This window comes from Copadichromis virginalis, linkage group LG12 (genome assembly GCF_057382275.1).
Source record: "Copadichromis virginalis isolate Kocher_CV1m ecotype Utaka linkage group LG12, C_Virginalis_male_GT1.1, whole genome shotgun sequence".
In the NCBI taxonomy this organism is placed as follows: domain Eukaryota; kingdom Metazoa; phylum Chordata; class Actinopteri; order Cichliformes; family Cichlidae; genus Copadichromis; species Copadichromis virginalis.
The window spans coordinates 29,735,868-29,749,108 of NC_140629.1; the positions used below are offsets into that span (position 1 = coordinate 29,735,868).

The window sequence follows — 13,241 nt, forward strand, 5'->3', positions numbered from 1 at the left end:
GGCTCCTACCTCAAAGCACACTGTGTTCTGTTGATCTTATGTGCTGCACAATAATGTTTAACATTTAGTATTTACTGTCATATTCCCATATATCATTGTGATGTTGTTTATTCTATTACTCTTGTTCTCTTCTGCTTGCTTTCTTTTTTCTTTCTCAGCAGGTGATCCAGGTGATTGATATATGCATTTTTTTTTCTCTGCCCGTTCTGTTGGTTTTTGTCTTTTGCCCTTCTCCCCCGTCCCTCTTCTCAGCTGTTTCTCTTTCCCTCTTTCTTTCTCCCCTTCTTTCCCCCAGTCAAGTCTGTCCCGTATTCAGTAAGTGAAAATAAAATAAACAATAAAAGGTGAATCAAATGGACCATTACGGCAAGGCTGGGATGGTCAGTTTGGTAAAGTAAATCCGTTGGGCATCTTTCTTTGCCTTTAGACAACAATTCTGATGGCAAAAGAGCCAAACGGGACAGGCCAAAAAAAAAAAAAAAAAAAAAAAAAAAAAAAAGATAAACAATTAACTGAAAGAAAAGTTCTTGTTCTTTCACTTAGAATCGAATTATGTGGCCCACGATGTAAAATGAGTGTGACATCCCTGATATAGACAATAGCCTACTTTCTTATGCAAAAACCATCACAAACATAGCAAAAAACATACTTCTTTATCTTTTAATGTCAGTTTTTTGCACTGCACTGTGCACTTCATTTTAATGATTTTTAATGCCATTTAATATTTGCTGTGCTTTTCCCCCTACATTTTCTAAGTCATATTTACATCTATTTTCCTGTTTTACTTTATTGTATAATAAAGTAAAATTAAAAATTAAAAATGTCAATTTAATTCCAAATTTAAATGCTAAAAAAAATTATGTATTTGAATAGATTCTTATTTTTGCTTTATTGTATTTAATTTACTTTTATTTCAAATTCGTTTTGTTTGTTTTTTTACTTTATTGAGATATTTCTTTTCTCGTATTGAATTTTATTTTTTGAGTTCTACTTATTTTGTTAGCCTGTAACTTTGTTTAGCTTTTTTTTGTTTAACAGAATTTACCCACTTTGAGATAAATTAAGCGATTCTCTCATCGTTAACATAAGATTACATAATTCGGCGGATTCTTGGGAAACATTATAACATTTTTAATAAGATAGTCACAACTTCTATCGCAGAGTTGTATATTTAACGGTTTCCACGGCAGAAAGAAAAACCGTTACAAGGTAAAGTACCAAAGAAACTGTTCCGCTGAAGTAACCATATTGGTTCTGCCTAATGATACATTCCTACTTACGCCTTTCTAGCAATTGAGCCGAAATGGCGTCAGTGGCGCTGTACGGTAGCCGTGGGTAACGAAAAGACACTGGGACGAGGGCGGACTCAGGGAAGCGGTTTCCGGGTCTCCCTTCCTGGGCTGGGACAGCAGAGAGAGACGAAACGCTCCGGTGGATTAATAGCATTCAAAGGTACGGACAGGTAAGGTATTGCTCGGTTGTTTGCGGTTATTATGATATATAGATTTTTAACTTTAAACAGTGTAGCGACTAGTCGATGGAACCCTAAGGGAGACAAACCGGACAATCAGTTTGAAGACTAGCTGGCAATATGACACCAGCCGCGGTAGCAACTGTTGAATGCTAAAGTTTGACATGTAACACAGTTTCATCGCTTTTGTAGACCCAACGTTGGTTTATCGAGCAAGTTTTTAAAGAGGAAACTATTTAAGGAACTACTGTGTTTACTTAAGCTGGGTACAGGCAAATTGCAAAGTCATTGTCCCAGTAGCAGATATTTGGAAAACTCTGTGAGTGTCTGACAGACTGGGTGTGGTGGACATCTGACTGTTACAGACACTGAGGCCTTCACACACGTTTCAGACTCCCCCTGGCCAGTGACTAAAGCATTATATTAAATTCTCCTTCATTATTTGACACAACTGTCCAAATAAACACTTCCCCTTCTTCATGTTTTGAAAAACAGCTGCGCTACTCACTGCTTTGAGCTCATTTATTGCCCCATGGCCCAACTACTGGGAAGCTTGCTACACTTCACCAGGCTTAATCAATTCATAAATCAGAACCATTAAAGAACTTTGCTCCAGATTCCTCTTGTGTACCCTTCCTGACCTCTGCACTTGCTTTCTAACATGCGATTATTCCATGACCTTTGGTTATAAAGCACATTTCCACAAAAGTAAATTTTGCCTCCAGACATCTTTAACAATAACAGAGGGAAACGATAACACATTCTCATTATGTGTCTGTCTAAGATGTGGCTGAGGGCCACTATTGAAGAATTGTCATCCATCTTTGTTGTGTTTTGGACTGGGTGAAAACATGCATATTTCACTTCCTTTCTTGTTAAGTGGTGAGCACTATGGCAGACTCTGCAAGCTGTAATCTCAAGGCGGCAGCTGCCCCTTACTACAGAAAACAAGTAGGTTTTATGGCCAGCTGAACAGAGATCAATTTGATATTAAAAGAACAACATCTTCCCGTAATGAAAGACGCCCCATGGCTCAAATCAAGCACCTTCACCTTTCTCTGACCTTTCCCCTTCCTCCGACTTTATCTCACTAACACAGTCCAACAGGGATCACGTTTGTTTGAAACTACACAGGGACGTTTCCGATCATTTTGTGCTGTGGTGTGAATGGAAAGGCAAAGCTTCATTCACACCAGCAGAGCCAAATGGACTGTGGGTACTGCTGATGTGAAATATAGGATACTTTTCAATTAAGCTGGACTTGTGTCAAAATGTGATTTTTGTTTTTACATAATGTGAATTTTTTTGCAATAATGTCTTTTTGAAATGTCCTAAAAAAGATCCATTTGAATAGTAAAACAGAACAAAAAAAAAACAGGAGAACACAGTTTTAGCAGTTTCTACACTGCCAAACACACTGATGTAAAGTTAAACAGACACATTTTTGAAGATAATAAGTTGACCCAGTAATGTTGTCTTGTTACCAAAACAAATTATAAGCAAATTATATCAATGTGGATTGCCACATTAATACAAACATTTTGTTTATAAGTTTTTAAAGTAACCTATACCTTTCCTTATTTTCTGGTAATTAACTAATCATTTGATTGAGGTGTGTTGACTCAGGGTGATATCTAAAACCTGCAGGACACCGGCACTTGAGGTGTGGAGTCCCCCATCCCTGACTTTTAAAAAAATTATTAAGAATGCCTCAAGTTTCAAATATTGAGGGCATATGTTTAATTTACCCATGTTATCCATAAGCTTAGGCTTATCTGGATGAGGTTTTTGTTTTATTCTTGCATTTATTAAGAGATTCTTTATTTTGTGTTGCTGAAACCCAGAATAAACGTTGTTTCTTCAGTTTGTTTTATATGTACAGCTAGTTAGAAACTTGCCTTGAATACACAGCATGACTTTACACCACCAGTTGTATGAAATAGATGCAAACCTTTTGAGTGTGAAAAATTAAGCCTTAAACCTGCAGCATTTCTAAATGTCAGCAGGCCTGTTAGTTTCCCTTGATTGTAGTTGGCTGTCAAAAAGACTTCCGATAAACATCCGTCCTGCAGTAGTCTATGGGGAAATGGGCCTAAGTAAACACAGAGAGAATTTTAATTTTGATGATTTTAAGTGTCAGAAAGGAGGATTAGCCTTGCAATTTTCAAGCTATTAGCCAATTAACTTCCAGTTTCAAAACATCAAAGCTTCCTAACAGGACTTCGTGACTTTATGTTGGTGGCATTACAGGAGTTGCATCCATCTTTCATACCACAGGTGTCGAACTCCAGGCCTCGAGGGCCGGTGTCCTGCAGGTTTTAGATGTGTCCTTGATTTAACACAGCTGATTTAAATCGCTAAATTACCTCCAGTTCAGGCCTGGTAATGAACCAATCATTTGATTCAGGTGTGTTGACCCAGGGTGAGCTCTAAAACCTGCAGGACACCGGCCCCCAAGGCCTGTGGCTGTAATTATACTCCGCTGCAGATGAAAAATTACAACAGTTCTAAATGAACCCAAACATCTTTTTCTACATGATGTTTTTATGCATATGATGTATAGAGACAGATCTTTGATTGGCTAATATTGGCTGACTATATTGTAAGACAACTATAGAGAAGATTAGTGCTTTCTAATGTTGGAGAAAGTAGTTTTGCAGTGTGATGTTTTTGAAATAAATTTTAAAAATGAATGCACTTTACAATCAGTCAGTGTGGAATTTGTGTTGTGATTTGATAAAAGGCTTTCTACAAATATTATTATGGAGGTTTAATGGGAGGAAATGAGCATGGAAATGAACAGGTTATATTACCTGCACCTTTAACTGTGCACCAGTGTACAGCAGCGGTGAGTATTATAAAGATAATATTTTGTTACTGAATGGCTCCCACTTGTTTTCAGTAATTTCCTATGTTGTCCTCATTGTCATAAATCATCCTAAGCTTTAAACTCTGTGTGTGTTATGAACAGTCCTGGTGGTTTGCCTGTGGTCGAAAGGCTTTCTTATTCCGCCAATTGTGGCTTTTTTTCCTCTGTGGGCTCATATTTTTAAGTGTTTCCAAAACCACAGCTTAAAAGCCTGTGTCATGTCTTTATTACACCACTTTGGCCCACCATTCCTACCTTCAGACCCCCAAGGGCTGCTTAATTACAGTCAAGCCCCCTTCTCTGTGTGTTGTATTGTCTACGTGTGGAGGTCTTTTGCCAAACATCACTTTATTATGCTCAGCTGCTCCGAGGTTCCTGTTGCTTTGATCAGTTGCCAGTAATTTACCATTTTTGTACTTATGCCACTGACTTCTTAAAGTCTCCACATTGTTAAATCATTGTTTCATCTTTTTCAATAAGTTCAGAGAGGCCTTAATCCAAGAAGAGCGAGTCTGCAGACCTTTGACACTGCCTGTCAGGGAAGGTGAATAGTTCTTCTAGCATTGCTGGTCCTTCGTGGCTTCACTCCAGCCAATAAATCAACTGTAAGTGCATTACATGCCAACAACTTTGGCTTTCTAAGGTGGCATTTTTCCCTTTTGGCCCTAACTGTTTAATCTCCCCCATGTCTGGCCCACTGATGCCAGTGTGTATGTGTATGTAAGCAGCTCAGCAGCCTGGCCGATTAAATGGCCATTATTAAGAGCGTATTATTGAAGTGTGCCTCCTGCCTGTCTGTCCTGTAGTGTTGTCTTTGAGAGATTACAACTGAGATATTGGACCAGTTTAATTAATCTGCTGCTGGTCTAATGCTGGTTCCCACAGAGCCTGAAGAAGAATAACACTTAGAGTGTGTGTATGTGTGCAACACAACTGAATGCACTTGTGTGGGCTGCTGCTTTAACTCAGATACTCATTAACTGTAAAAACACATTATTAACTGCCTTTGTTGTGTTTTTAGGCCTGAAACAAATGATTTTGTAGGTCATGAGTTGTGACCATAGAGTGTAACCATGGTGTCACCCACCCGGTGTTTAGTGTGTGTAGTGTCTATTGGGATTTGCTCAACCTTCCTCAAACTGTGGGTGATGTGTACATACTCCAAACATGGCAGCACTGTGCCAGCAATATTTATGTTTCCACAATGTGCTGGCTGGCCTGTCATGCAGTTTCCGAGACTAAAACCTTAGTAAAAGTGGTTAGCTCTCAGTAGCCTCCTTAGGGGAAAAAAAGGGCGCTGATATTCTAACACTACCAGTTTTGGTCAGAAAGCTGCATTCACTGACTTTGATGCTTTGCGCCACTATGAGGGTAACGTTTCTGAATTCTTGAATATATTGCTACTCTTTCAGGATGTATGGCTGCTGATTGGCTGTCTATTAAATTTTCCTGTCCTCCTAATGTATTCAAATTTCTGAAACATTTTTAATTTTTAACAGTACTTGCAAAAATAACAAGAAGCAGGTGGTTTTCTGTTTCCAAATTCTTCACTCTGTATTTAGTGGTGACTTGAGCAAAATTCTGTCATGGATTTGATTATTATAACCACTTATTTAATTTTGTATTTATTCATCCGGTGCAGCCAGAGTAGCTCTGATCCACCAGGGCTTGGCCAATGGGAGATTTTGGTTTGCCCTCTGTGTCTGAAAGAGTAGATCCTTGGGAACTCAAAAGTGTAGGTTGGAATCTTTGAATCTTTAGCTTGTTCCAGTCATCCTTTCTCATTCCAAAGCATTACGTGATGCCATTATATTAGAGGGTGTATTCATCTCACCATTGTGTGAGTACACATGGTGTCTTTTAATGTTGGTGCCTTGAGTCATTAGTCATGTTTTTATTAGTGTCCTAATTGAGACCCACAAAGTCTGTGTAAAGATGTTGGAGGGTCAGCGGCAGCATAAGTCTTTGGTTTATCATCTCATTCTGTGCTTTAACAGAATTACCTTTCTTTATGGCTCAGAAATTAAACTAACAGAAACTAGGCTGCATAGATGGGTTGGATTGGTATCTGGGAACTGGAGGCTGGATTCAGGTTTCTGGTTCTTTATAGTGTAATTCAAGCAATTTCAGAGCAGTGGTATGACAGCAGGGAGGAGGCTGTTGTCATCAGGGAGTGCTATTGTTGAGTGCTTGGTTGGCGACAATGTTTATGTAGATGGCACTCATCCAGTTAACATCCACATGAATCCAGGGACTCAAGGTTTCCACGGAGATTGCTTTAAAGTTGATGAATTTAAGGACAAGGCCTCATATGGTCTCTGATCACTTGGATTGCCCCTTTACCTTAATTCAGCACTGCTCCATTCTAAATGGGTTGAGTCTCCCCCCTTACTGTCCTGCATGCGGTTGGTCTTAAAATGTCTTCAGGGTTCAGGCACGTGTTTCCCCTTCTCTGTAAGCCCAGCTGCCCTATATAGGAAAGGCTTCAGGAACGAAAGGGATAAACAGCCATTGTTCTCCTTGTGTGCTTGGTGAAACCACCCTGTCAGCAGGACAGATCGCTGCCCACTTTGATCTAGATACAGACCACTCCCAACTACCATCTAATACATTTAACAGCGTGAAATGGTTCCCCAGGTGACCACAAATGTGTTTGTCAAATGCCACGGTCAAATCAGGTTCCCATGCCATGTCTTTCCACCGGCAAAGATTACATAACCAGAGTGCATCTCCGTTTGGCAACACACAGGAGCCTGCCTCTTTCTAATGCTTATCACACTCCACCTGTCAACTCCCAGTGTGTTGGTGATAAAATGGAGCCTGTTCTTCCTGCTCATTCATTATGTAGCGAATTTATCAAATGAGGCTGTTGCTCTGTCGTCTGCTCAGGGTCATAGGGAGAGCCAGGAGCAATGAGCAGGCAATACTGTAACAGCTTAATGAGAGTCTGGGAAGTTACTTGTGCAGATTTGATAACGTCTGCAGTGAGAGTGATAGTGTTAACAATGGTGTGGCCATCGGCATCTGAACTTGGACTACATGTTTTGGTCTTTTTGCAAAGATATAAGGTATAAATGTAGCATTTTTCTAATTGTATAAAAAGAAATAGTCAAATATCAAAGTTTTTGCTGTTGCTACAGGTTTTTTTGCCACCTTTCTTTGTAGCTCTCTGAGGTTATTAGGATCCCACAAATCAATGTGACAGCACAGCTCTAAAACCTTGAAAACATCAATTAATTATTCTATTCAAAAAGTTGTTTCAGTTGCTTTCCACAAAATAATGTTTTTAAATTTATATCAGTATTTTAAACTAAATGATTACATTCATGATTTGGTTGATTTAATTGTTTGTTTGTTTTTTTACATTTTGTTTTTCATAAGAAAATTGAAGCAGACTCAAGTCAAATGGGTGTTTTTTTTTCAGATGTGCAGCATAAATCCAGTATAAATATGTCACTTATTTTATGGTGGTTTAACAGATATCAGTGTTTTTTCAGGCTTAAACTTGAACAACTGATTTAACCATAAGGGTGTAACCGTGTAAGTCACAACAGCAATAAAATTTTAAAACATAAGGAAAAACAAAGGCCTCGTTGAGCTTATAGGCTACACAAAATGTTATTATTAATTTGCTGGATACAACTTTTACAGAGTGAAAAGTTGTGTGTGTGTGTGTGTGTACATATATGTATTGTTCAACTGAATAGATATTTATGATGCATAAAAGTTATCTGAATCATTACAATGGGTCGCAGCAGGACATGTCATTTACCACTCTTTTTTCCCTCTCCTACAGGCTTGACAGACATCACATAAACAGTAGCGATGTCTCAGTCTGGAGAGAAAGGAAAGGTGAGTATATGTCAGAAATTTCCTCACATCACAGTTTAGATTAAACTATGCAGATTTTTGGTGGGTGGTTTTCTAATAAGGATCTGGTGATTAAGGGCCATGGTACTTGTAATCTCTAACACACACGCCTTCACAAGCATCCACAGAGGATATCCTGTTTAAATGCAACTGTTTCATGGCTTGGCTTTATTGTGTGTTTAAAGTTTCTCAGTGATATGTATCATCATCAATCTCTCTCTTATACACTTCAACTGTACACCTAGACTTCATAAAATGATGAGGCAGGAGTTTAGAGGATTTATCAGATGAAAGAAATAAGCAGAAAAATGTCATGTAACATAGTTATACTATGCTATCACCTAAATGCAAAACATCACATATACTTCTGACTAGTTTGCAGCTTATTTTTTGTAGTTTCTGATCCTATTTGTTTTTCTTGTGCTACAGTTTCCAGATGCTGCAGGTTATGTAGGGTTTGCTAACCTGCCTAACCAAGTGCACCGGAAATCAGTGAAAAAAGGGTTTGAATTTACCCTCATGGTTGTAGGTGAGTGGTCGAGTGCTCAAGTTTCAAAGTGGGCATACCAGAAAAGGTTTGAAGTACTCCATATGTTTTCTCTTGAAAGTACAGATTTATAGTTTAGTCTCTATTTTTCAGGGGAGTCTGGTTTGGGCAAATCCACATTGATAAACAGCCTGTTTCTCACTGATCTCTACCCTGAACGTTACATCCCTGGTGCTGCAGGTATGTACACACACACACACACACACACACACCCACACACACACACACACACACACACACACACTTTAATATTAAAAAAGGCCTACTGCAATGTCTCCAGCAAAGTGTTATTTCAAGTGGAATGCTGAGAATGCTGCAGTCTCAAAATGTGACCCTGCCCTACTTATGACTTGACTTAGATTAGGACTTGGGCTCTAGCTTGAAAACAATTATCCAGGCCCTCACAGTTCAGAAAACACATATCACTCTTATATGGCAAAACCGGCGGTTTGGGCCAAATCTGGTGTAATTTTTCTTATGATTTGTTTTAACAGAGAAGATTGAGCGGACAGTGCAGATTGAGGCATCAACAGTGGAGATCGAAGAAAGGGGAGTGAAGCTTCGTCTCACTGTAGTTGACACTCCTGGATACGGCGATGCCATCAACAGCCAGGACTGGTGTGTTTTTGTTATGTTGTTTTTGTTGTTGTGGGGGAGTTAGAACAACTTGAGACGTGTGCAGCGTGATCTCCTATCCTCCCCACCTGTCCCCGATGCACCTTTTTTTTCCAAGTTTTGTCTCAGGCTCCTTATTTCTTACCTCTCCTCCCCCTGCATTCTCCGTGTCTCCTATTATGTGTGTATGCGTCTGTAATGTGTCGGTATGTGTGCTTACTTGTGGGGCGTCCTACTGTCAACGTGGGCTCTCTGTCCAGGATACGTTTCCTGTTAATTGTGCTGGCATAGCTGTATTTCTACATTCGTGGGTCCTCTTCATAACAACTCCACACTTAATAAAAGGAAACGTATCTTCACTTACCTTTCATTTCTTTCTACAAGATTTGTGTGCCACTTTTTTAGCATTTAGATTATGAATATTAAATGGTAGGTAAATGAAACCAAATTTTAAGAGCTATTTAGAAATTAAAGACGAAGAGTAAATTTCAGACAACAGTTTAGACCAGCCGTCCCCTACCTTTTTTGCGCCACGGACTGGTTCATGTCCGACAGTATTTTCACGGACCGGCCTTTAAGGTGTCGCGGATAAATACAACAAAATAAAACCAGTACTGGTACCAAAAAAAAGGAAGATTTATTCATAACACATGGGAAAAGACCCAGGGAAACAGAGTTAACGATAAAAATGATTAAAAAAAAAAGATAAAAAATAACGATAAAAAAACAATCAAAACCCTGAAAACCATAACTTTCACAACTCTCACATCCCGGTACCAAATGACTCATGGACCGGTGCCGGTCCGGGGGTTGGGGACCTCTAGTTTAGACTACTGAACTGAGAGAAGGTAAAGAGGTAAAAGTTAAAACTGATGGAATAGTATGATTAAACATTAACGTTATGTATGTTTGGTTGCTTTGTTTAACACTGATAGAAATAGGAATGATGTTCATTCTACAAGTTGATTTTCATATTTGACTGTTTGGCTAGAAGATATAAAACTGCACCCATCAGCTACATTTTTTTATCTTATGAGTCAGAAACAGATGGTGTGAAAATGGCTGCTTTCCTTTTTTTTTTAAAAAGTAACACTGCTGTTGTTAGGGAGGTTGAGATGGTGTGCCAATTACAGCAACAAAACCTTTCATTTTAAGTTGATTCCATTGAATTTCCAGCTCTTACAGGGACATAAACCCCTTCAACTGGAAATGACCTATTCATTCAGTCATAAACCGGGAGGATTTATAATATCAGTGATCTATTGCCTGACATGTAAAACTACACTCTAAAGGGTTTTTGTGGGAGTTAAAGCAGGTTTCTGAAGATCTATATCATCCTGTGTGTTCAATTCAGTGGAAGTATGTCCTGGCCTTATTCTGAGAAACTATTTCTTCACTTTGACCCTTCTAACCTAATGACAGGTGTTTTACAGCTCTAACCTGCTCTTTGTGTATGAGAAAATCTAACTTGGAGTGAAAATAAGTTGTGTATTAAAACTAACAAATTCCTTACTGGTGCAGATAAATGTTTTTTGGGGGGATGGGATGTTCTGTATTTGATTTCAGTTTTAAGACCATCATCCAGTACATCGACAATCAATTTGAACGATACCTCCATGATGAGAGTGGGCTGAATCGAAGACACATAGTGGACAACAGAGTGCATTGCTGCTTCTACTTCATTTCTCCGTTTGGACATGGGTAAGTAAGCACAGACACAACACTAAAGACACCAGAAATGAGCTGACTTGTACTTAACACACTACTTTTAATCATGTTTGGTGGTTCTAAAACAGAACTTCCTTAATTTGGGTATTTCAAAACTACACAACTCTTGCTGTTTATGACATCTTTAGCATTAGCGTTTTTGATTAACTTGAGTTCCTTTTACACATTTCAGTTCTGCTTTGTTTCTCAGTACTGTCATATGCTGTGAAAGGCAGTTATTCCTTGTCCAATTTTAGGAAATTTTGCCATATTACCCCTGTCCTAGCTAGCCTGCATTGGCTGCCCATAAAGTACCGTATTCAATTTAAAATATTACTTCTTACTTTCAAAACTATTAATAAATTAGCGCCAAGTTATCTTAGTGAACTTCTCAAACCACATACTCCTGCTAGAACACTCAGATCTGCCACTCAACTACTTCTGACCCAACCCAGATCTCGACTGAAGTCTCGGGGTGACCGTGCGTTTGCTCTGGCTGCCCCGGTACTGTGGAACACCCTTCCTCTCGACCTCCGCGCATCTGATTCCATTGCACTGTTCAAATCACGATTAAAAACCCACTTATTCAATCTTGCCTTTCCCTCTAGTTAATATTTCTTTTATGATTTTATATCACGCACTTTTATGCTCATTTAAATTCTTGTTTGCTCTGTACCTGTTGCTTTCCTATGTATTAGTGACAGTTATCTGCTTCCATATTTAGTACTTGCTTTGGTCCTATTTCTATTATCCTCCTCATATACTCTATTTTACTTGTTAAGCACCTTGGCATACCCTTGGTTTTTAAGTGTGCTTTATAAATAAAGTTTATTATTATTATTATTATTATTATTTATCATTTTTGTCATTTCAAAACAGTTTTTCACTGTGTCCTAATTGCCCTCTTTGTTTTTCCTTCTTTCCCCAGTCTAAAACCACTAGATGTGGAGTTTATGAAGGCCATCCACAGCAAAGTCAATATAGTCCCAGTCATTGCCAAGGCTGACACACTGACTCTGAAGGAGAGGGATCGCCTGAAGAGGAGGGTGGGTTTGATTTTACACCCACAGACACATAATTTCAATCCTAAGATGTCTGTTTTCTGGTGTATACACCACATGTAATCATCTTTATTCAAATACTACCACAAAGCCCAAATGCCACTTACTAAAGACACTGTTAATCCAATTAGCAGATATATGTGTACGCCATTAGAAAGTGGCTTATAATCATAGAATGGAACAAAACAGTATTATATAGCTTATCTGTCTATAATGGCAGCTTAGCATGTCACACCTCTTTGCGTTCGTGTGAGAAAGCACTCGTGCACTTCTCCCTGTGATTGCGCTGATGAACGGCTTTAAGTTTTTGCGTTTCTGATGAAATCACCAGTTTCAAAGTAAAGGGAGGGACAAACCAAGAAAGGAAACAGTAGAAGGGGTGGACTGAGGAAAGTTTGTTGTATATAATTTAGATGAAGCACATTTCATCCAGTTTCAACATGTCCCACATACTTCCTCTTGGACCTGACCCAAGTGTCTGCCTGCCTGCCTGCACGCTTCTCAGCTTCCTGCTGTCCACAGGGGAAGGACATTGTAGTACCGCTCATCACACACACTTCACAGCAGTGTGTTCAGCTGATAACGTCTTGCTTCAGATGATTTAGGAGGATTTTCCTCGTCTTTCCTTGTCTTATTTCCTTTTTTATATCTATGAGACAACTTGAGTATTCCTTATTTCTGTGCTTTTTGTCTCAATTCAGAGAAAATTGGAACTAGTTGGTTGATAATGTCATTTTCTGTTTTTATATAATTAATTGATTTTAATGTAAAGATGTTGCCTCAGACTGAGAAGTTACATCAGAAATTATTTTTGAACTTTAGCACTTTTTGTATTTGAAATGATTAAGTGAGAAAAAGACCCACTCTTTGCAGCCTGGTAAAAAAGCATATTGTGCCTCAGTTGCTAATAACTTTTTTCTGTCAGCCCTCTTTAATTGAAAGTCAGCCTGTCTCCTCACCTTCCCCGGATGCCCAGACCTCCCACCTGCTTCTCATTCAGGTCTCGGAGCCGGTGGTCTGGCAGGCGTCAGGCTGATCGGCTGACCGGAGTCCAGCTCTGCTTTGTTCTCCCAAACAGCCAATCTGTTTTGTTAGAATCCT

At 39.0% G+C, this 13,241-nt stretch overlaps 1 protein-coding gene across 1 annotated transcript in view; it reads left to right on the forward strand.

Annotated features, from left to right (window-relative positions):
* Positions 1 to 1,024: 1,024 nt before the first annotated feature.
* LOC146697266 (septin-2) overlaps positions 1,025 to 13,241 on the forward strand; it is a 28,651-nt gene continuing 16,434 nt past the window's right edge. Inside the window, exons 1-8 of the mRNA XM_085475926.1 lie at positions 1,025 to 1,209; positions 1,291 to 1,462; positions 8,137 to 8,192; positions 8,640 to 8,739; positions 8,851 to 8,937; positions 9,252 to 9,375; positions 10,939 to 11,073; positions 12,008 to 12,125. Of these exons, the coding sequence (XP_085332052.1) occupies positions 8,166 to 8,192; positions 8,640 to 8,739; positions 8,851 to 8,937; positions 9,252 to 9,375; positions 10,939 to 11,073; positions 12,008 to 12,125 (591 nt within the window). The 5' untranslated portion in view covers positions 1,025 to 1,209; positions 1,291 to 1,462; positions 8,137 to 8,165. The remainder of the gene's footprint in view (positions 1,210 to 1,290; positions 1,463 to 8,136; positions 8,193 to 8,639; positions 8,740 to 8,850; positions 8,938 to 9,251; positions 9,376 to 10,938; positions 11,074 to 12,007; positions 12,126 to 13,241) is intronic.